A 23,487-nucleotide genomic window follows, 5' to 3' on the forward strand; every position below is an offset into this window, starting at 1 on the left:
ATCAATAGACTTATTTCCATGTAAATGTATTTTAGGGCCGGGTTGGGTGTTCCTGCTCCTTGGAGGACAACATTTTATGTGGGAATCCAATTTTACTGGCGTAGAACAGCCAGCCTTTTGTCTGAACAACCAAGCTCCCACTTAAAAGGAATTCAAAGCAAGACTGATGATCTTGGTAACTATGACCTTTCTAACACAACCAACTGCATAATCTCTGTAACTACTCACTTTCAAATGAATAAGGGCTTTATGTCCTTTCTGCAGCTTTTTAATCTAAGGAAAGCAGATTTTTTTTAAAAAAATGTGATCATGTTATACAAACATATGTTGATAATATTATTAGACATTAAAGTGAACAATGGAAAGTAGGAGAATTTTCAAACTTTCTTAAAATAAAAAATACATTTTAAAGTGAGTTGGCATGTATAACACCTGGCCACAGATTGCAAATATAAAAATTACTGAATCTTGTCAAAGTCATTTATTGCTTCTTTCTAGACTTGGCTCTGCCAGAAAGTAAATATGGAAATCCTTCTGTGAATCTATACCATATCCCCCACACCCATTATTGTCAACCAGCAAAGCTTGCTTATTTATTTATTTATTTATTTATTTTTATTTATTGCAACTGAATGACACTCTCAGTGCAGTCTTGTACATATCCCCACTAAGCCCCTTTGAACTCAACATGCCTCACAGCATTCATATCGTCATGCTGTAGATGCCACAGTGTGTTGAAATTCCATATGTTTGCTCTGTGTTGGTGCTTCAATCCAAAAGGACAATAATAAATTCATCTTTTAGTCACAGGAGCGCCAACAAGTCCTGAAGCAGAGCCCAAGTTGTGTCAGTTCTTGATGGGTTTCATGCAAATCAGTAAAATAAAAATATGCATTAACTACTAAAGTGAACACATTGATCTAGAGAGGTACTGGTGAGCAGTGCTCCCCCACCCCAGGGGTTATGCAAGGGTATGCAGTATCATTGTAAGAGGCTTCCAGGAACAGCAAAGTGATCCTGACTTTCTAGGTGCATGCTTCCCACAGAAGACTGCTCATTTTAGGTTCGGCAGAACAGTAAGCTGTTTTATTATACAGCGGTACCTCGGGTTACAGATGCTTCAGGTTACAGACTCCGCTAACCCAGAAATAGTACCTCAGGTTAAGAACTTTGCTTCAGGATGAGAACAGAAATCGCATGGCGGTGGAGCAGCGGCAGCAGGAGGCCCCATTAGCTAAAGTGGTACCTCAGGTTAAGAACAGTTTCAGGTTAAGAATGGACCTCCAGAACGAATTAAGTCCTTAACCCGAGGCACCACAGTATTTTATTATATTTTGGCAGGCCAGTAAGCTGTCTTTCTTATGTTTCCTTTTATATTCTTATTTAATTAATTTGGAACCTGGAGCTTAATTGGATTCTTGCTCCACCCAAGTAATAATAATAATAATAAAATTGCACACGAAAGCTTATACCAAGAACAAACATAGTTGGTCTCTAAAGTGCTACTGGCCATTATATATATATATATATATATATATATATATATATATATATATGTATCGACTGCTTCAGACCAACACAGCTACCTACCTGAATCTAGAACAGGGCCTTTTTTGGGTGGGGAGAGGGGGGTACTCAAGGATACACAGTACTGGCACCTCTTTTTGTTGTTGTAAAATAATGTGATACTGACTGTAACAACTTCATGGTGAGCACCTATTTCTCTAGGGGGGGAAAGCACTGCTTGTAAGGCTGGTCATCTGTAGTGGATAGCATGGCTTGGCTGGATAGCTTTCTTGAATTGCTGATGCTAGGGGTATCTGCTGGTAACGGAGAAAGAGGATTAAGAATTAAGGTGGCAATGAGATCAGCACGGTGCAGGCTCAGCAGCAGGAATAGTAGACTGTCACTGTGCCTGCACCATACTGACCTCTCCCTTGCTCACCCCCGCTCTTGTTAACTGGCAGTGATCCCAGTACAGTGGTACCTTGGGTTACATATGCTTCAGGTTACATACGCTTCAGGTTACAGACTCCATTAACCCAGAAATAGTATCTCAAGTTAAGAACTTTGCTTCAGGATGAGAACAGAAATCGTGCTCCAGCAACGTGGCGGCAGCAGGAGGCCCCATTAGCTAAAGTGGTGCTTCAGGTTAAGAACAGTTCCAGGTTAAGAACGGACCTCCGGAACAAATTAAGTACTTAACCCGAGGTACCACTGTATTTGGAAGCCAGGTAAGCAGTGCTGCCCCAAACAAGTGACCACTACTGGTAATTGTCCCAGACTTGTATAGGGATACCGGATACATTCACCCAATTTTAAAAAGCAGCATTTTTGACAGTTCTACACCTATAGGAAGAGGTAACATGGTTCTTTGGGGCTTCAGCGATCAATGTTTTGTTGTTGTCATCTTCCTGGAAATGGGCTTTCAAATTTGCTGGGAGGCTACAGTATGTCAAAACCAGTAATAAGCATTTTCTGGTCTACATGTCATGGTCATCCAAACTATGGTTTCTGGGTACTAGGCAAATGTATGGGCTCTCAAGGAGGAGGTCCCAGCTGCTTTCCTCCTCCCCAGTCTTCTTTTACTCATCTACATGGCAACTGGAGGCAGAAAAAATGGCAAACCTCTGGAATCTGTGGTTGTTATATGTAACCTCATGGTAAGGCTGAGTCTCCCAGGGGTCTAAAGTATCAGAGTTTAACAGAACTAAGAGGGGAGTAGCATTTAACTTATATTTCTTACTGATAATATATAATCTGGAGCCAAAACATTCTGCCTTATGAGAAGAACTTTCTTACCTTTTAAAGGTTATATTCACAACATTATGGTTTAAATTAGGCTGCAGTATCTCTCCCCCTGTCATCTCACATGGTGTTGCTATTGAGGTAAAGCTAAACAACAGCAGCAGCAACAAAAGTGGGATGAAAAACAAGGCATGAAGCCAGTTTACAGTTAGTCGGGTTAGTTTGTTGACAGAACATAGGGGGTTCTTGTGACAGTGAGCCAGAACAGGGGGGAAGAATTTGTTAGTGTTTGCTAATTTCCAGAAAAAAATATAAAAGAATGAATAACTTTTTTGAGGAGCAGAATAGGCCCATTAGGGGCTGTGATGATTCTTCACATCTTTTGAATTAGCCTGTTGGGTCCAAATTCTCCAGTAAATGAAATGCTATTTTATAAGTAATCTGCCTATTTCAGTGCAATAGGTCCCACTGAAATTACTGGGATTTACTTTTGAGTGGAGATGTATTGGTGTGCCCTGATATAAAACCACAGTAGCAATACCACAGGACCTATGCTGCACACACTGTTGGTGTATCAGACAAAGGTGGATATAACTTACGGCACAATCCTAAGCATGTTTATTCAGAAATCCTACCGAATTCAAAAGTGCTTTCTCCCAGGTCAGTAGGGTTAGGACTTCAGTATTAGTTGTAGTCCAGCGGTGAATGTGACTCACAGGTTGGGTATATATGGGGTGGTTTTAGATCTTAACTGAAAGCAAAACATGGACACAATACTTAAAGCATTAGCGTGACCAGCTATTTTACTGATTCAACCAATAAAACACTTTTTTCTTAGCATACCAGTACAGAGGCTTAAAAAGCCAATATACGAACCCTTGAACACACACACGCTACAGAATGGAATGGAATTGTTTCACTCCCCAAGTGGCCTATAGATGAGATTCATATACACACCTTTGTGAATTGGAGGTGGGAGCAGAAAACCCCTGTGTGCATACTGAACAGGGCAGATGCCACTTTAGAACCCAGAACCAAACATGGTTTATCAGAGTCGTAACTGGGGGGTGGGTGGCCAGGTGCTTTGCCCCAGGTGAAGTCTTCAGAGGGGCGCCATTGAGGCTCTGAGCCTGTGTGTGTGTGTTGTGTGTGTGTGTGTTGTGTGTTTACGTAAATGCATGTGGGTTGTGGGTGTGCAAAACTGGGTCTTTGACCTGGGTGAAATAAAGTCTAGTTTCGCCTCTGGGTTTATATTGATTACTTGAATATCTGTTAACACTAGTGATTTGAGCACTCTGAAGCCCAATCCCATGCACTTTTACTTGGAGATATGTCCCACTAGTGAATTGATGCAATGCATATTTGTTCAAAATTAACAGGCCGAGTTCAATGGGATTTACTCTTAAGTAAATTGACATAAGAGGGTAGCCACTGTGGGACTTATTTCTGAGTAAAGTTACATAGGATTGGGCTGCAAATTTCTTGTGTCATGCTTATCTTCATGGAATGGAATGTGTGCTTAGCTGCATATTTAATACAAGTTAAATTCTTTCAATTCCCTGGCATTTACCTCTTAAGTACCTTTAATCTTAAGTACATCTAATGGAGGTTGGCAATGGAGTCCCCTGCTAATATATTATAGAAATGAGTTTAATGGGGACAGATCAGTTAGATATAAACATTATGTTAGGTAGAAGTGATACACTTTGCAACACTTTGTTTCATTTATTTCTTTTTGTTTCTCTTAATAACATGCATCTCTATTGAAAAGAAACATACTGATGTAGCATATGCACTCTTCAGGTGTTCCTTCCATGAAGAGGCAAGGGTGGTAAAATGGGGGCAGTGGGACTATGCTTTTAGTCAGACCCCCCCAAAGTCTCATGGTTCCTTCTGCCCATGCCATGTTGGGGCCCTGTTCTATGCATGGATACTGATGGCATGGTTTAGGAACCCTCATCTCCCAGGCTTCTAAATTGTCTGGAGCATCTCCACTGCTACGGCAGAGGTGTATGCCCACTGGGTGGTTATGCCCATTGGGTGGGGGTGGGTGAGAATGGTGAGGCATATGACTTTGGGAAGTGTTGCTAAATATGCACTTCCACAGCCCCCTTACACTTTGCATGAAAGTAATGCCTGAAGAAGGCTAAAGTCAGTCAAACGTATATTATAAACAGTGTGAGTATAAGGACATTGTGATGGAAATCTGAACTCAGAAAGCCTGTCACTTTTAAGACTCCAATATCCTCCAATAACACCTTCCTTTCTTCAGATATAGAATCATAGTAGAGTTGGAAGGGACTCTGTGTCCAACCCTGTGGAATGCTGGAATCTCAACTAAACCTCTGCTTAAAAGCATCCAAGGAATTAGAGTCCAGCACCTCCCGAGGCAGACTGTTCCACTGTCAATCAGCTTTTCCTGATGTTAAGTTGGAATCTCCTTTCTTGTGACTTGAAGCCATTGGTTCAGGTCCTACGCTCCAGAGCAAGAGAAAACAAGCTTGCTCCGTCTTCATGTGACAGCCCTTAAGATATTTGAAGATACCTATTACTGGTATATCTCCTCTCAGTTTCCTCTTTTCCAGGCTGAACATACCTGACTCCCTCAACTGTTCCTCATAAGGCTTGGTTGCCAAACCCTTGATCATCTTGGTTTACATGTCTACATGCAGGCTCACACCCCAGTCAATTGCCCTTTGGCTGCCACTCAAGAGCTTTCTGATTAAGATAGCAGACAATATTGAAATTTCCTTTTATGCTTTGTAACTTCCCAACTATTGTAAGAGGCTCCTGGGAACAGCAAAGTGACCCTGACTTTCTAGGTGCATGCTTGCTACAGAAGACTGCTTATTTTAGGTTTTGGTAGAACAGTAAGCTGTTTTATTATATTTAATTATATTTTGGCAGGCCAATAAGCTGCCTTTCTTATGTTTCCCTCTATATTCTTATTTAATTAATAAAACTTAATTAATTTGGAACCTGGAGCTTGATTGGATTCTTGCTCCACCTGCAATATAGTTCCGTTCAGGGCTTTTTTTTCAGGGGGCACACAATACTGGCACCTCTTTTTGTTGTTGTTAAAAAGTGTGGCACTTACTGTAACAACTTCATGGTGAATATGGTGGGTGGAAAGCTGTGATTTTCTACAGGCTTTCAGTTAAGAGGGGAAGATGGGCTGATGCTTGAGTGGTGTGGGCTGAGAACTTAGCTGGTAGTTTTGTTCCTGGGTTATTAACAATAAGTAATGGGGTGCTCAATAGCCGGATATAGGCTGTCTAGCTGTATATCCACCCTGGGGTGTGTGTGTGTGTAAGAGAGAGAGAGAGACAGGCAAAGAAAATTATATCAGAAGTTTGAAGACTGTGTGACTCCATGAATTAAGGCTTTCACGGAATTGTAGAGTTGGAGGGGACAACAAGGATCATCTAGTCCAACACCTATGCTCTCAAGAAATGGAAATGTTAGGGTTTGCAAAACAAATTGGGGTGGGATGGGGAGGTCTTGGATATTGCTTCAAGTCACATATGGAAGTACTCACTCTTGTTCTATTCAGTTTACTTGCATCCCTACCTTTTTAAACTCTTGTTTTTATATTTGTTTTTAATGTTTGTTTTTGGAAGTTGTTTTGAGTTCCTTTTTCTTTTTTTAGGGGGGAGACTAATAATATTAATATATAATACTTTGAGAATTGAAACCACATGCTACAGTTAGAAATGTATGCCCATACCAAGGCATATTTTCATAACACATATAGCCCAGCATGTACATGTCAGGGCCAGCCTGGTCTCTAGCTAGCAACAGCCTTAGACACATCCAGTCTCCAGATTCCTGCTGATGACTGAAGTGCAGCTGAGAGAGGTTACTTGAACAAGCAAGGGCAGATGGCCAGGCTTCTCCTGTTTATGCCAGGCCTTGCCAATCCAGAGGCTTCATACTGCCTGCCAATTGCCTGGTCTCGTCTTGCACGTCCCTTATTCCCTTCTGCACTCGAAGAGTGTTATAAGCTGGATAAGCAAACACACTAACTTCCAGGTAGCTGTAGGCTGCAATCGTACACCCCATTACCCAAGCCTCATTGAACTCAATGGATCTTATAGAATTGCTCTGTTACTAGATTAGGGTCCCAGCACTAGGTTGTGAAGTATCTCTACTGCAGTACTTTCAATTTAAAGAGTTTGAGGTCGTGTGAATGCGAGTTATAATAGCTAAAAATAAAAAAGAAAGTAGTTCTTATCCATAACTTCAGCAAACTTTTAACAGCCCAAGATGTTTGGCATTTTAAAATGTTGCAGTTTTTACCTAAGGGCACTGGACTTAATGATTTCAAAACTTCATGTTTAAACAACGCACTGAGGTTTTCTACAAGCTTCACCTGCTACATTCAGCATGAAATTGGAATAAGCACAGCTATTTGGAAACAAGTCTCACTTTAAACAGAAAGGCTTAGTTCCAAATAAATATGTTAAAGATTAGGTTGCCAAGCTATTATCTCTTGACACTTTTTTTTTTTACAGCCTTAGGAAAAGTAAGGTTTGTAGTTCAGTTGTGCCAAGCTATGGTAGCTGGGGGTGCAAGAAGGGCTGAAGTTTCTGCTGTTGCCACAACATGAAATCACTGCCAAATTCCAGGCAAAGCCACTGGCAAGACTCAGTGCAGAACCATGCAAAAATTCCAGGAACCTTCGGAGCTGGAAAGACCTTTTAGGATGGTGCTGCATAAACAGAACGTTCTTGCCAAGGTTTCTTCCAATCTTCTAGTGATATTGCCAAGATGCAAATTTATGTTCCTCTTTGATCTGGGATGTCAGAGCTGCCCTCTTGTTGCAGCATTGCCCCAAGTGATACATATGTCCTCTTTTCTGTTTTGATGGCAGTTCAAAGGGAAAAAAGCAATTGCCCCTTTGCTGAATTTCTAAGGCAAAATGATATGTTTAGTTAAAAAACAACAACCCATGAAATATTCCGGCAACCAAAGAAATATGAAATTTGAACAAAGAAAATGCAACAGGACCTACAAGAATTGAAAAATGTCTGTTCTTATGTCACTAGGCTTAGTGTGCTTGTGCAGTGTTTATATGCACATCAGCTAATTTTATAGGAGAACATATTTGTCTGCTCTTACAATATGCTTAAAGAGTAAAACAGTTTTAAGTAAAGAGGTAACACCACAGCTCTAAATATTCTGCTTCCATAACTGTCTTCTCTAAGAATATGTGAACATTTATAAATATATTAAGTGGCTGTATCTGAACTTTGCCTTACGCTGCAGTTTCAGTTTCAATAACTCCTGTTTTTCCATTGTCAGGTTTGGAAATTACTTCAGTGCCAGAATGTTACATTTGAGTAAAGAGTCAAGATGCAAGACTATGTACTGAAAAGAGTTTCTGCCAGTATTAAGACTGGTGCTTTTAAAGTCAGCACCTAACTTAAAGGTGTCCTCTTAAGGTGCAGCCTTAAAGTCTGTGTCTGGGTACAGTGGACATTGTCCTGACGTGGGGCAGTTGTCCCTCTCTTTGATTAGTTTTCTGCCCCAGACCATAGGAGGCAACTCCTAGGGGCTAAGGTCCCTTTGCCCCCCCCATAAAATTATTGAGGGGGCCAGGCCACCCCAAAGTTACTGGGTATTACCATTCAAATAGTGTGTGTGTGCCATGTTATGTGATTGATTATGCAGCATGGGGCTTATCTGCCCCCCTATATTTTATTCAAGATGGCACCCCTGCCCCCAACAATACCAGCCCTACCATTAGGTAGGAGGCGGTGGATGCCTCGGGCTGCTTGTTTAGAGCAGGGGTCAGCAAACTTTTTCAGCAGGGGGCCGGTCCACTGTCCCTCAGAGCTTGTGGGGGGGGGCCGGACTATATTTTGAAAAAAATAATGAACAAATTCCTATGACCCACAAATCACCCAGAGATGCATTTTAAATAAAAGGGCACATTCTACTCATGTAAAAACACACTGATTCCCAGACCGTCCACGGGCTGGATTTAGAAGGCGATTGGGCTGGATCCGGCCCCCGGGGCCTTCGTTTGCTTGCCCATGGTTCAGTAAAGGGATGCTAATAAATAATAATACTAATTCTTAATTTTTACTGCTGGGGAGGGAAGGCACTTGTGGGATTTCGTGCCTCTGGCATCAAAATAACTCAATACTTGTGTCATAGCTGTCAACGTTTCCCCTTTTTTAAAGGAAATTCCCTTTTCCGAATAGGATTCCTCGCAAGAAAAGGGAAAAGTTGACAGCTATGGTGTGTGTGTGTGTGTGTGAATCATTTGGCGCTCCGCCTCAGGGAGCCAAACTTCCCCTCAGGCCCTCATCCCTTCGATCCTTTGCGCTGCACTTGGCGAAGGTGCTCCGTCAGGTGTTTTGCGCGCGACAGATGCACGATTCCCGCCCGCCTGGCTGGAGAGGGGCGCCCGTCTTCGCGGGAGCTTCGCAACGCTTCAGCCCATGCCGTGTGCAGCACGGCAGAAAGTTCTTCACCCGAAGCCTCCCGCCTTTTCAACAACGCCACCCCCCCCAACCCATTCCCTCGCTTCAGCAGCACCGCCGCTCGCGCGACCTGCCCGCGGTCAGACACCCCGCCCCCTCCCGCCGCGCTGCCACTCAGGCCTCCCGCAGCCAATCGCGCCGCCTTCTGTCACCCCTCTCCCCACCCCCTCCTGGGAGTGAGGGGAGGGCGGTGAGCTCGGCGGAGTCTGGCGGGGGGTTGAAGAGAGTTGGATGCTTGAACTTTTTCTCTCGCGCCCCCCCTCCCCTCCTCGCCGAGTTTGCTCCGCGCGCCGAGGCTGCCTCGTCTCGCCTCCTTTCGCCTCAGTGGCGCACCGAGAGCGTCCTGAAGGCGGCTGCTGTCGGGGCTTCGCCGCTCCTCCTCCTCCCGCGCTTCCTTTTCGCCGGCGTGCGTTATACACAAAGCCATGGGGTTTCAGGAGCCCGGCGTGCCTTTGACCCTTCTCCTCTGGATTACGGCTTCTTCCTGGGGCTGCCTGCCCGGAGTGGCGGCCGGCGGCGCTGCTGCTGCCTCCGCAGCCGCCACAGGAGAGGCGGCTCGCAGGCAGGACGACTCCTTCTCGGCGGCCAGCGTCTACGGAGCGAGGTGCACCTCCAGGTGCCTCAGTCTGCAGATCACGCGCATCTCCGCCTTCTTCAAGCATTTCCAGGTACGGGCGGAGGGAAAGCGAGAAGCTTCCCGGGCGGGAGGGCAGGGCGAAGCCTCTCTCCCTCCGCAGAGACTTGGTTCGCACCTGGCTTGCTCCAACTCGCGCGCTCCCCTCCGTGGGAAGGAAGCGCGAGGCTGAGAGAGGGAGCGGGAGGAAGGGGACGAGGGACGTGAGGGGTCGCGGGCGGCACCTGCGCGCAAGGCTGAGGAGCCTCCTTCGCGTTTTACGCGAGTCCCGTGGAACGCGGCGGGATTTGCTCCCCGGGAGACACCCGTAAAGCTGGAGGAGGTGGGGGGGGGATCGGGAGGCGTTAAGCGCAGTGAGCGGAGAGCGGCAGTTGCCCCCCGCCCGATTACTTATTTACACAAACCCAAGGGTCACACACACACGTCTCTGTGATTCTAAGGGAGAAGTGGATTCGTGTTTGCATTGGCCATAGAACCAGAAGGTGGTCAGTTACTCCGGATCAAGCCACGCCGATCTTGAAGTGGGGCGACAGGGGTGCCTGGTCTGACAGGGCGATCGCCGAACCTCTGAAAGCAGATTATTTACTCCTTAACAGTCATCGCAACCCCACTGGCAACTCACACAATTAAAAAATAAATAAATAAGGGCTGACGTCCCCTTTCCTTTCCGCGATGCCTGTTCACGTGTGGGACATATTTCCCATCTACGTTGGTACAGTAATTATTATTTTATCCGAATGCTCAAAGAGGTCTCTATTCTTTCTAGTGAGTGCGAGTAACTAGAGAGAGGTGGTTATTCTGGATTCACCAACCCATGATAAAAGTTTGTGATTTCCAGTAAGCTTCTTTCTTACTGGAAAGCGTCATGGCATGTCTATATTGCTTGACTCCTGAAATTGCTGAAAAGGTAGAAGAAGGTACACAGGGGGACCCCTCCCTTGCCCAGTAAAACATTCAGTTCATTCTTACTGGTCCCTTTCAGTACAAGCCTGCGAGTGTCTGCATGTGTGAATGAGAGAGAGTCCTGTTAGATGCTGAACACTTTGCTGTGGTTGAATGCAGCCCTGCATTCTACAGTTGTGTCTTTGCAATAAGGCTCGCAACCGGTTTGCTAGTTTGATTGGCCAGGAACAGTTTAGCACACAAGCTGCTTGATTCTTTTCAGAATTCAGGCTGCCTGACTCTACTGAAATCACGGGCTTTAGATGTTCCAGCCTGCCTAATGCTGCATAGGGTTGGGCTGTAAGTTCAGAAAACAGGGCACTTTGAAAAAAGGTGATCCCTGAAGGCAGGGAGGGAAGAAGTTAATTTCTTATGTGGATCTCTGCAGGTGTCCCATTTACTTTGCATTTCTTTCTCTGGCAGTTATTTTGATAGCACAGAGTGTGTAATGTAGCTTCTGTACTTTCTGCCAAAGGCAATGTGCTGGAGCAATTCTCCCTGATCACTCACGTGCAGATCGTGTTTTGATTTTGCCTGGAAAAAGAAGCAGGAGACGATAATGGCTCAATTTCCCACCAGTGCTTTTGACTCCAAAAGCAACTGAATGGGGGTGGTGATGTGATAATAAATAACTGTGTTTTCTGTTACCTACCCTAAGCATTTTTGCAGCATATAGTATCTTGTTTCTCATGAATGCACTCCTTTAAAAAGTAGGCAGATTTGATGGTACTGTGTTTTAGGCTGATATTCTGAAAGTATGAAGTGGTAAGATGATGGGACCATAAGCTACTTTATATTCAGAATTCATGTGTGTTGGGGAATAGTTTTTCCTTCTGCAAAGGTTTTCTTGATTTTCATTGTTTCAGAAATTCATTTATATAAATGTTCATTGTCAGAGCAGAAGAAAAAAGATACAGCAAAACATCCCTCTATGCTGCCTCTTAGAATATGGATGTTACATGCAACCATGGTTTTATTGTGCAGAATTACAAAAACCTCGTACAGAATAGGTACTGGTTTCATGAGTGAGGAGGCTTTTTTTTTAATCAATAGAAAAAATAAATCCAGGCTTTTCCTGCCATCACTTTCTATGCTTAAACTACAGTTACTCTAAAAATCCAGATGAGCACAACCTCTGATCATGTGGGGCTAACAGTACAAGCCTTTATCTTGGCACCTACTCAGAAGTAAGTCTCATTATGCCCAATGAGGCTTCCTCTTATGTAATAGAGTATAGGACTGTGGCCTAATTGTATTTTTTTCCAGTCCAAAGCTTGCTATCTAAATGCACATCTGCATCTCATAATTATATTCCTTGGACCTTTGAACCTTGCTTCTTGTATGGGTATGCATGAATCTATTAGTGTTGTTTAGTTCTTCTTTACTTCCTGGCAATTCACACCATGGAACAGAATCATCCAGGTATCTGTTCTGCCAGTGCAGCTTGCATGAGTAGTTCTGGGATAACCAAGGCAGGGATAAAGGGCACCTTGTTTAACAAGGAGGCTATTTGTGTGCATCTCTTGCTTATTGCAAAGCATTCAATCAACAGCGTGGGAAGCTGCCGGGTGGGAGGGATGCAGTGTGTCCCCTAAGGCTACAATCCTATGTCCAGTTAAGTGTGCTTAAGCCTTGTTGAAATAAATAGGATGTAGGTGTGTTACAGGGTACAGAGTTGTAGTCTAGTTGTAGAGGGCACCTGCTGTTACATTTATACAGATGTGGCCTCTCCAGATTCTACAACAGAACATAGCATATCTTGTGCCACAGAGTTCTACTTTCATCAATTTGAGTAGATTTTATTTCAAAGCTAAGAGCAAGCTGGCTACTGGTAACTCCAATATGGACATATTTATCATATCCATAAGTTCTTCATTTTAAAATTCAGCACATATTGCTGACACAGTGACTCAGGAACTCTGATAAATTAAAAGACTCTTGATACATCATGGTTGCTTGGTTTTTAAACAAACCCACTTTAAATACTTTCTCTGTTCACATGTGCTGTATCCACTTTGTGGGGAGGAGAGTGTAATAATTGGAGTGAGCAGAGATAAGTTCCTGTGCTCATTTTGAAGGGTTTGGAGGAAAGCTATTGTATATAAAAAGATGATTGAGCCTTGCTAACTGGTGACGGGGAACATCAACATTTGTAGAGTATTTCTCGATGAGCTAAGCTCTCACATTAAATACATGCATAATGCACAGCACAATGTATATATAATTACTTATATTCCATGAAGTAGGCAAGAATTACAATACAGACTAGTCAGCAAAGATATGGCATGAGAATACTCTCACTTACTACCTGTGACAAAATCCTGCTGACTCAATGGGAGATCGTACTAAGCAAATGTATACTGTATAGGATTGACTGCACCTGTTTGTACGGTGCACTCTGTAGCACACTTCTAAAGGTTGAAGTAGACTTTGGTCCATTAATTTTTTATGCCATAGTGAGTTTTTTTAGGCTATAAAATGCTACAAGACCTTATGGTTCTTACTAAAGAATGGTTATGAAAGGTGCTATTCATCTACTTTTGCATTTTTTCCCCTTTCTGCATTCATGGGAGAGATATCCAATGTTAGTCCTACTCAGAGGAGATGTAATGAAATCAATGGGTCTGCTTCTATTACTCTTAGTTTTCATTCACTTTCATATTTTCACTTATTCTTTACTTGGTTGTTGAGACCTAGAAAAAGAAAATCTCAGCCATGAACTGAATGAATTATAATAATTTCCCAGCATCCTATTTGCAAGTGAAAACTAACACATTCACTTTTTAGACAAGCTCTTCATTTGAATGCACAATGTATGTATGATGATACCAAAGCACAGCAAAGCAAGACAAATAAAACCAAATCCAGACTACATGATGAAAAAGTAAAGAGATAGAGCTTGATTGTGACCCTCACTATTATCCTATGGAGCACGTGGACTTCACATTCAAGGAACAATCTGTGGTAGGGCAAGAACATTTCACCTGTCTATGAAAATGCCTACTTTTGTAATCAGTGTATTAATCTTCACCCAGGTGAACCAGAAAGAAGAAGAATCAGAAGTGCATTCTGTTGTTTCAAGAATGCAGGGTGTATAGCGCGTGTGGCACGCGCGCGCGCACACACACACACACTATAACCCATCTGCATTCATGATTAGTATAGTTAAGTATTGATTAGATAAAGATACACTGGATAAAAATCCAAACCAAAAACTGCCTGCTATGAACATGTCTTTTCTTCAGGAGATATATCAAAAGCTGGAAATTGTTAAACCCAGTTAATTATCCTGAAAAGGGATTAGTTACCCCCCCTTTTTTTACTGTTGTCAGTTGGTTGTAACTCTTTTTGTTTTACAGTTTCACTGGCTAAAGGAAGCAATTTACACCAGCCAGTTCTTAGTGAAAGGCCTTTTTATGTGCGTGCTTTCTTGGCATGATTTCTTTCTGAAGTAAAAACTGCTGACAGAATGCACATTGCCAAACAATAGTGATTACATTTTAATTAGCTGGGGTGAAATAAGCTGCAAATTACTCAGCTAGGACTTAATAACTGGCTGGTTCCCCCTCCCCATGCAAATCAATTGCAAATCAGTGGCTTTAATCCTAACCTGTGAAAGAAAAATTCAATCCATCTAAATTATAGGGGATTAAATACTTCTAAAACTTGAAGCAGTGGTAACATACAAAAGGCGAAGTGATCTTGTTAATAAAGGTTAAACTTTCTGTTCTCTTTTAATTGGGAAAAGAGAGGAAGTGAAGAGGGATATGGCAAACATAACATTGTCCTTACTACCTGGGATATACAGGTGATGTCCAGGTCAAGCAGGTGTGGTCAGCATTGTTCTGTCATGAAAACAAAGGTAACTTTGCACTGTTACTTTACCATAGCCAATTCAGAAGGACATTTAAAGTGTAAATGATGCTGCAGTACAATAATCCATTACCTGTCTTCAGACTTTAAAAGAAGCGAAAACTGCTATAGCTTGAACAGCAGGACCAATTGTCTTATAGCAAGAAATACAAGACTTGCATGTTTCGTCCTAAGAGATCTCTGATTCATCTGCACCAGTCTTTGATTTACTGTATGGAGACATTGCTTTGATGGCAGTTACTAAGCTGGTCTCGAAGGAAGTAAAGTAGGTTAAATGATGCTTTTTACTGGGCCACAATCTGTAGGGAATAGTATACAAGCTTTGGAGTTTTGTCAGAGCTGTTTTTTAAAAAAGTAGTTCCATACATACACACTTTTTCTCTACATGAAATGCTCCAGAGGAATGGGATTGAACTGTTTGTGTGTTCTGTAATTGGTAAAAAAAGAATAGTTCAACTCAAGTAGTAAAATACCCCTGTGCACTTGTGAATAGCGATAGATGTGTGGCACTGCAGGGCAGAGTATGGCAGATTACAGTTGGGAGAAAACATAGCTAAATCTTTGTCGCATGAAGACGGAAATAGGTTGTGTTCTATTGTATTAGACATCCACATTGTGCACATGATTTCAGAAATTTCTGTGCACCTTGCATGGTCCAGTTGTTGCTCACATTCAGTAAGGTATTTGGCATTGGGCCAAGGAGAATTGGGTAATTTTCCCTCTCAGTCCTGAAGCTCACTAGGAAATCTGACGCCCAACATGTGGAAGAAAGTTGTTGTGAGGCTAAAGTGGGATAATAATCTCCATGTGTGCCACTTTGAGCTCCTTGGAGGAAGATCAGGAGTTGAGATATATCTACAAGACAAATACAAGGCTATTAAGAACACGGCCATAGCCATAGTTTTCAGCCATAGTTGTTGAAATTGAGTCTCTTCTAAGATGTGAATGGCTCGTACTCTTCTTTAGGGGATGAGATAAAACCAGGGGTCAGCAAGCTTTCTGGGCATGGGCTGGATCACTCCTGCGGAGATCCTCTGTGGGCTGGACCAGCGCAGCACGATGCTGGAAGTCGCATCTGCACATGTTCATGGCATCGGAAATTGCTTCTGCGCATGCCTAGATACCGAAAATCACGGCTGTGCAGACGCAATTTCCGGCATCTAGGCATGCGCAGAAGCAATTTCCAGAGCTGCAGAAGAGAGTCGCCGCGCTGTGCCGATTTAGTGCAGCGTGCAGGGACTCACCAAGCAGGCTGCTCAATTCGGGGGTGGCTCATGGGCCAGCTAAGCGACCCTCATGGTTGCTGACCTCTGGATAAAACCTCTTAATCCCTACTTGGCTGTGAACCATATTGTAATGTTTCTTGTGTCTAATGACTCCATATATCATTTTTGTATCATACACTTCATAATTTGCTATAATCTTGGGAGCATGGCAATGAAATTCTAATTTGGATTGAGCTGCCTGGTTCTCTGTCATGCATGAAAACTGCACCAACTGTAGAGAAGCTTAAATACACAAGGTACTTTAACACAACAGAACTTTCTGGTTTTGTGGTTGGATGTTGTGTCTTTGTGGTGGTGGTGTTGTTGCTGCTGCTGTTCTACAGCACTTTTAGCTTTTGGGGGAAATATTATAGAAATATCTTAATAAATGAAATAAAAGAGAGGTTTGTGGGTGTGTTTCTTAACTTTTAACAACTCATTAATGTTTTCCTGTGTAATCTCTCCAAGTAGGCCCAAGACAGTAAAAAAAAGCCTCGAAGGGAAGCAATGAAAAGGAAAATGGACAATCAACATGCCTGTATTTCATGCTTAATGTTTTTGCTGCTTTTGTAAATGTAGTCACTCTGGCAAGAATGAAACTATTTCACTTCCTGCCATGTATAGTTCTCTGTAACTGTGTAACTGTGATATTCTTTGTGGTATCCATATGTAACTTAACCAGTGTCATGGATAGTTCTGTTGGTAGAGAATCAGACTTAATCTCAGGGCCATAGCTTTGAACCACACATTGGGCAAAGATCCCTGCATTGCAGGGGGTTGGACTAGATGACTCTTGTGGTCCCTTCCAACCCTACAATTCTAGGAAAATTTACTACACTTTACCCACATGCCCATCAGGGATGGGCAGCCTGTGGCCTTCTGGATGTTGCTAAACTATAAATCACACCATCCCTGACCATTGGCTATTCTGGCTGAGGCTGATAGTAATTGGAGCCCAACAACAGTCCAGCAACAGCTGGAGGGCCATAGGTTCTCCATCCCTGTTTTAGACAAATGGAAAAGTCTGTGTGTCTGTCTAGAAGAGATGCCTCTGGAGAACCTTCAGATATCAGTATATTAGGCTTTTATAGGAATCTCTAGAGCCATGTAGTCTGCAGAGCATTGCTTATAATGTGATAAAATAGGAAAGGCAGTATTCTTAGCCCATATGCACAGGTGTGATCCAGTTCCTATTCCTGTGTTCTTTATTCAGAACCAGTGTGTTCTTTATTCAGAGCCAGTGTGGTGTAGTGGTTAAGAGCGGTAGACTCGTAATCTGGGGAACCGGGTTCGCGTCTCCGCTCCTCCACATGCAGCTGCTGGGTAATCTTGGACCAGACACCCTTCTTTGAAGTCTCTCAGCCCCACTCACCTCACAGAGTGTGTGTTGTGGGGGAGGAAGGGAAAGGAGAATGTTAGCTGCTTTGAGACTCCTTAGGGTAGTGATAAAGCAAGATATCAAATCCAAACTCTTCTTCTTTTTCTTCTTAAAGTGCTTCTGAACAGGATTTTCCCTATTGTATAAGTTTTTAAAAGTTCTCATAAAATGAGGGAGAGTGCCATTTCCATGATATCATTTATCTGAATTCTATTTTTCTTCTTCTTTTACCACATTTCTGGTATTGAATGAAAGGCAGTTTTCCTAAAAAAAGGATAACAACTTTGGTCGGCCCTCATGGCCCTTCACTTCATCAAATCTGGCCCTCTTTGAAAAAAGTTTGGACACCACTGACTTAAGGGTTTGGAAGGGCATTAAAAAGGTGCTAAATGAACGGTGAATGATATTGAATGTCACAATTGCATTGTGGTATAATTCTACATCTAATATACACATGCTAATTGAAAAATAGTAATTTATTTATTTATCTGGAACATTTGTACCCTACTCTTCCACCAAAAAGGTCTCCCAAAGTGGCTTAAAGGTAAAGGGACCCCTGACCTTAGGTCCAGTCGTGTACGACTCTGGGGTTGCGGCGCTCATCTTGCTTTACTGGCTGAGGGAGCTGGCATACAGTTTCCGGGTCATGTGGCCAGCATGACTAAGCCGCTTCTGGTGAACCAGAGCAGTGCACGGAAACACCGTGAGTGGTACCTATTTATCTACTTGCACTTTGATGTGCTTTTGAACTGCTAGGTGGGCAGGAGCTGGGACCGAACAATGGGAGCTCACCCCTTCGCGGGGATTCAAACTGCCGACCTTCCAATCGGCAAGCCCTAGGCTCTGTGGTTCAGACCACAGCACCACCCGCGTCCCTCCCAAAGTGGTTTACATACAAACAAATAGGATAAGACAGGTTCCTGCCCACAGCCTTACAATTTAAAAATCCACGGCACACAAGGCAGAGGGACAGGGAGGGAAGGGGGGGGGGAATGTCACAATTTTCCTTGCCCTGATTTCCTCTTGTTGAGCATGGATGTCTGGAGTAGGGAAGCCTATATGTACATGTATGTCCTGTGTGATGAATCTGTCAAGGAAGCTAGGAAGAAGGACCATTCAAGAATTATTCAGCCATTTAAGTTCTAAGCTTGCATTCTGAAGTGGTACCAACCAAGCTCATATAACTTTATTGCCAGGAAATGTAAGAATGGAGGGACAACGTTAGATTGGCATTTTATTGGGCATGAATAGTTCTTATATAAATCAATTCCTCCAAGACACTTTCTGATAATTATACCATGTGTTTTTAATTTGGTTCATCCACCAAAAAATAGCCTTAAATGCATGAAATGCATCAGTATTGTTCATCATTTGTATGTGCAATAAATATCTCTACCTACCTTTGTGCTTTAGCTCAAGATTTAGATGCTCTACCTTTTCCATTTGCAGCGATCAATTTTGTCAAATACCATCAAATCATCACATGCCTGCAAAAAGCATACTTCATGATCTTGCAATTTAAATCTTTGTCCTTGGGCACTGTGATGAAACAAAATAGATGAGAAGAAGGTTGCTTCTTGTTCAAAAGGATTTTCTTCCATATTCCCGAAGATAGATTTTCTGTCATTCTTGGTTATGAAAAGAACGGTATTGGAAAAGAACTTGAATGAATTTTTAAACTACTTGCAGATTGCCTGGACGCCTGTAGATATACCACGTATGCATCTCTGGGCAGTAACACTGTTGTGGATTTGGCTGGCTTCATCATGGTGAATGAGTGGCTAGGGCCTTTGTTTTCTCAGGGTTATGTTTTTAATGACTGTGGACGGTCCCCTGAATGGGCAATTCATTTTACAGGATTAGGGTCTCAGACCAGTGCTTTCCAGAGTTTGTGCATGAGTGAGCTGAGTGTGTCTGGCTGGAGTTAGCTGGAAGTGAGAGAGACCTGCACAAGTTGCTTTCTGATGTTTGCATATAAAAGTATACAATTTGGGATTTGCAACAATATCCCTCTTGCATAACAGAAGTGTTCTTGAAACAGAAACGTATAGCACTGCAGGGCAGGGAGGAGAAAGATTTTAGGAGGGGGGAAATGTACACATTTGTCTCTTCCCACACTTCTGAAGTCTTTCCTGTTCTGCTATGTCAGGGATGAGGATGTTGGATTTCACTTGCATCAGCCCACAGACAGTGGCGGAGCTTCATGCTCTGGCACCGGGGGGGGGGAGCAGGTGGGGGCATGGCTGGCGCGCATCCCGGGGGTGTGGTGCGTGTCCTGGGGGCGTGACGTGCCATCTGCGGGGGCGTGGTGCCCAGCACAGGGGAGGGAGCAGCCGTGATGGCACCCCACCGGGATCGCGCTGCCGGGGGCAGTGCGCTCCCTCCGCACTCCTCTTCCTCCGCCAATGCCCATAGATAGCATGACCAATGGTCATGAATGATTGTAGTCCAGTAATATCTGAAGGACAACAGATTTCCCATACTTGTGCTAACTACTTCTAAAGTGCTCAGATTCAGGGGCAGAAAACTTAATAGCTATATGAAGAGATAGGAGTTCCCTGAATTTGCAGAAGCCAGTACTTTTTCTGACAGTGGCCCATTTCACAGCCAAAGTGACACGCATACCAACTTTGATATTAGAATGAATGTGGGGGCACAACACTTGCTTGCATGTCCCATAGCTGTATTTCAGATATATATTTGGTGTTCATTTGAAAGTCTCATTCCTCATTTTGAAAGAAGTGGAAAAAGACTTACATGGGTGGTTAAAGTTTGATTAAACCACAGAGACTTCAGAAAGAAAAATAATGGCATGAATGATAATTGGCTTGTAAATCTTACTCCCATTTTGGCTATACATACTAAATAATTTTGCAGGCAAGCAACTTTTGTAGGCTGTTTTAATTTAGCGGTGCCAACTTGAATAAAATATTGGGGGAGCAGGTAAGCCCCACCCCACAAGACGCAGCACATACACACCATTTGAATGGCAATGCCCATCAACTTGGGTGGGGCAGCCCCCTCAATATTTTATTGGGGGAAGCTGAAGGAACCTTGGGCCCTAGAAGTTGGCTCCTATGACCTCCTACCAGTTTTCATTTTTTGCACTTTACATTAAAAGTTAAAATGCACCCATATTGTGAACAGAAATATTTTCAGAAGGAGGGGGGGGGTAGAAAATGGGAAATTTACTCTAAATGTAACAAAAAGTTAGTCTTCTATTATATTGCTTATAACACTAAGAATTAGAAGACAGCAATGGCAGATTCTGAAAGGAAAGAGTTCTACTTTGCCATAGCAAAAGTCTTGCCACCTTACAACTTGATGCATTAGACTGCAATCCTAACCCCACTTTCCTGGGAGTATGTCCATTGAATTCAGCAGGGTTTCTTTTAAGTAGACATTGTTAGAACTGAAGCCTAAGTGTCTGTGATATTTATGAAGAACCCATTCCCTTATTCTTCCCAGTATTCCAAAGAAGCCTGAATAATTGCAGTCACACCTATCCCAAACATTGGGATTTGAAAGAAATGGCTGCAAATATTGGACTGTGTGCAGAGGTTATGCTCTGACTGAGGCTACAATCCTATGAACCCTTACCCGGGATTTTGAACACTGTGGGACTTGTGTTGGAGGAAAGTTGTATAGACATGTATCTGGCATATGAGCGCACACAGCAGGTCTACAGTTGGCCCGCCACTTACACAAGAGTTTGACGCCAAAGGTCCGTGTACAAAGGCAAAATCATGCAAAGTCAGGAACCCCTGGAACCACTTCCCTGAGAGTTGTAGTCCTGCTTACTGGGTTCTGGGAAGTTTGCAGGAGGGCCCTGGGCCCCTCCGAGAGCATGGCAAGCAAGGAAAACCTGGGTGTGCAGGTGGAAGAAAAACAAGTAAACGGAGAACAGGGAATGGCAGATTTCCCCTGCTCTCCATTTGTTTATTTATTTTCTCCCTGCACAAGTTTGCATTCACATATGTAAAGGGAATGCCAGTTGTGGGCCCACTGTAGCATTTGAGTTTAGCAATTTATAAGCAGATGACTTTGCTACATATTTTGTTTGTGCTTTGAAATTGTGTTTGAAGCCTCTAGTGTGGCAGCTTTCAAGGCAAGAAGAAGAAGCCTCTGCATTTGGATATTTATCATGATAGAATGTTCCAGGTGACCAACATATTCCAAAAGCAGGAGTGCTTCATCTGATTTAGTGAAAAGAGGCCACCGAGCTGTAAAACTATGCAGCTAGTTGCTACTAATCTGCAGCTGCAATCATTGTTCTCTTCTGTCATTCCTTTATAGGAAGAATAAAGGATTGAAAGCAGTCCATGAGATATTAGTTTAACATTACTACTGGCTAGGTTTTGGAAAAGGAAATAATAAATTCTTGGCTGGCACGGGGACTGCTAAAGTACTTCTGTTAACTGTATGTTATTTATGACATCCTCCTAAACTTTTATGTCTTCTGTTCCTGTCCATTCACAAGCGTTTGCATGAGTCTTATGTTTCACATTTATTTATATGTGTGCTTTAGTATATTTAAGATAACTTTATGGGTAGTTGCTGCCAACCAAAGAGCATTAGATTTTAAGATGACACGGTTTTAAGAGCTGAAGATGTAAAGTGCTAATGAGGATAAGATCAGGGGAGGCGGAAATGTTTATGTTTCTAAATATTTTGGAAGAATCTCCACCTTTAATGTATTTGGAAAGGTATTTATTTGGCCATCCTGACTAGTGTAAGGCATGGTAATGACTCAAGAAGCACCTTTCAAAAGCACCACATGTGCTAGGGATAGTGCACACAATGTCAAGAGCTACAGCACCCTGTCTCTTATCAGTTACGCTTCAAAAAAGAAGATAAAAAAGATCAAAGGAACTGGGTGGATGAACATATGGATTTTGCCTGCTAGTTCATGTTATTTTACATCTGCTGTGAGGTATATGTCCAGAATTGTATGTATCATTTTTTAAAACAAATAAAATAAAAGCTATATACTGATTATTAGGACTTCACACAACCATGCTAGTCTACTCTCTGGTTCCAATCTGCAGACCCCAGTCAAGATGAACTGCCCTGGGCCAACTAGGGACCACCCTCTGCACCTTGGATATAGTCCCAAATTACTTTGTGGGCAGGGACTAATGTTTAATAAGGGGGGAAACAACCTAATTAAACACACAACCATGATGAAGTGGGAAAGGAGACATCGTTCCTCTCCCTTGACTGAGCAGGGGGTTCTATTCTCCAGGATGTTCTTCGCAAGTGGCTTATCTGTGGGGAATAAGCTTGTGAGTGAGCACCCTTGTTATCACCTTGTTGGTCAAGTCAGCAAGGGAAGTTGGCATCACAAAAAATTCTTAGAAAGTCACCAACCTAACCAGAAATGGAAACAAATTCTTGTTTTGTTTTCAGAGTGGGAAAGAGGTACTATGGGAATGCACAGGAAATATTGGCCTAGCCTGAGAAGGAGATATGTCACTAATACTTCTACTTCTTTTTCTCTCCCCCAGAATAATGGTTCCTTAGTCTGGTGCCAGAATCACAAACAGTGTTCAAAGGTATGAAACTTCCTCTCTCTCTCTCTCAAAGATACAGTACAAAAATGTTATCCATCATTGTACTTGATTGTTTATGGATTGCTATACATTTCATTTTGTTCTAAGCACTACAATGCATTTATTTCCATATTCTTCGCATACAACAAAACTCTTAAAATCTTGTCAACAATGACTATATGTATGTAATCACTTGCTGTATATTAAAACTTTGTGGTAGCTGCTGCCGCTGCTGCCGCCGCCGCTTCTTCTTCTTCTTCTTCTTCTTCTTCTTCTTCTTCTTCTTCTTCTTCTTCTTCTTCTTCTTCTTCTATCCTGCCCTGTAAGAACTTCCCTGTAGAGGCATAGCAAGCCCAGGTGGTACCCAGTGCGAATTTTTTTTTTTGTCACCCCCTCCCCCCCATTGACAGCTCAGGGTAGGCTTGGAAGTCGTGGGTGGGTGCAGAATGTCCACCCCCTTTCCTACGCCTCTGTGCCCCACCCCCACAACTCTAAAGTAACCCAAGCCATAGGGGGAAGTGGGGAGCTATGCCGCTTTGCTGGGGCACTGGCAAAGCTGTGAAGCTCGTCCTCTCGGGAACCACAACTCCCGTCCGTCCGTCCT

The 23,487-nt window shown here is 43.0% G+C and overlaps 1 protein-coding gene across 2 annotated transcripts in view; it reads left to right on the forward strand.

Annotated features, from left to right (window-relative positions):
- The first annotated feature begins 9,396 nt into the window (after positions 1-9,396).
- The window catches only part of ANOS1 (anosmin 1), a 79,977-nt gene continuing 65,886 nt past the window's right edge, over positions 9,397-23,487 (forward strand). Inside the window, exons 1-2 of one of the 2 annotated variants that reach the window (XM_053387263.1) lie at positions 9,398-9,907; positions 22,839-22,886. In XM_053387263.1, the coding sequence (XP_053243238.1) occupies positions 9,665-9,907; positions 22,839-22,886 (291 nt within the window). In that variant the 5' untranslated portion in view covers positions 9,398-9,664. Of the gene's footprint in view, positions 9,908-22,838; positions 22,887-23,487 lie in introns of both variants that reach the window. The other variant, XM_053387264.1, reaches the window with a different exon arrangement.

This window comes from Podarcis raffonei, chromosome 4, assembly GCF_027172205.1.
Source record: "Podarcis raffonei isolate rPodRaf1 chromosome 4, rPodRaf1.pri, whole genome shotgun sequence".
In the NCBI taxonomy this organism is placed as follows: Eukaryota; Metazoa; Chordata; class Lepidosauria; order Squamata; family Lacertidae; genus Podarcis; species Podarcis raffonei.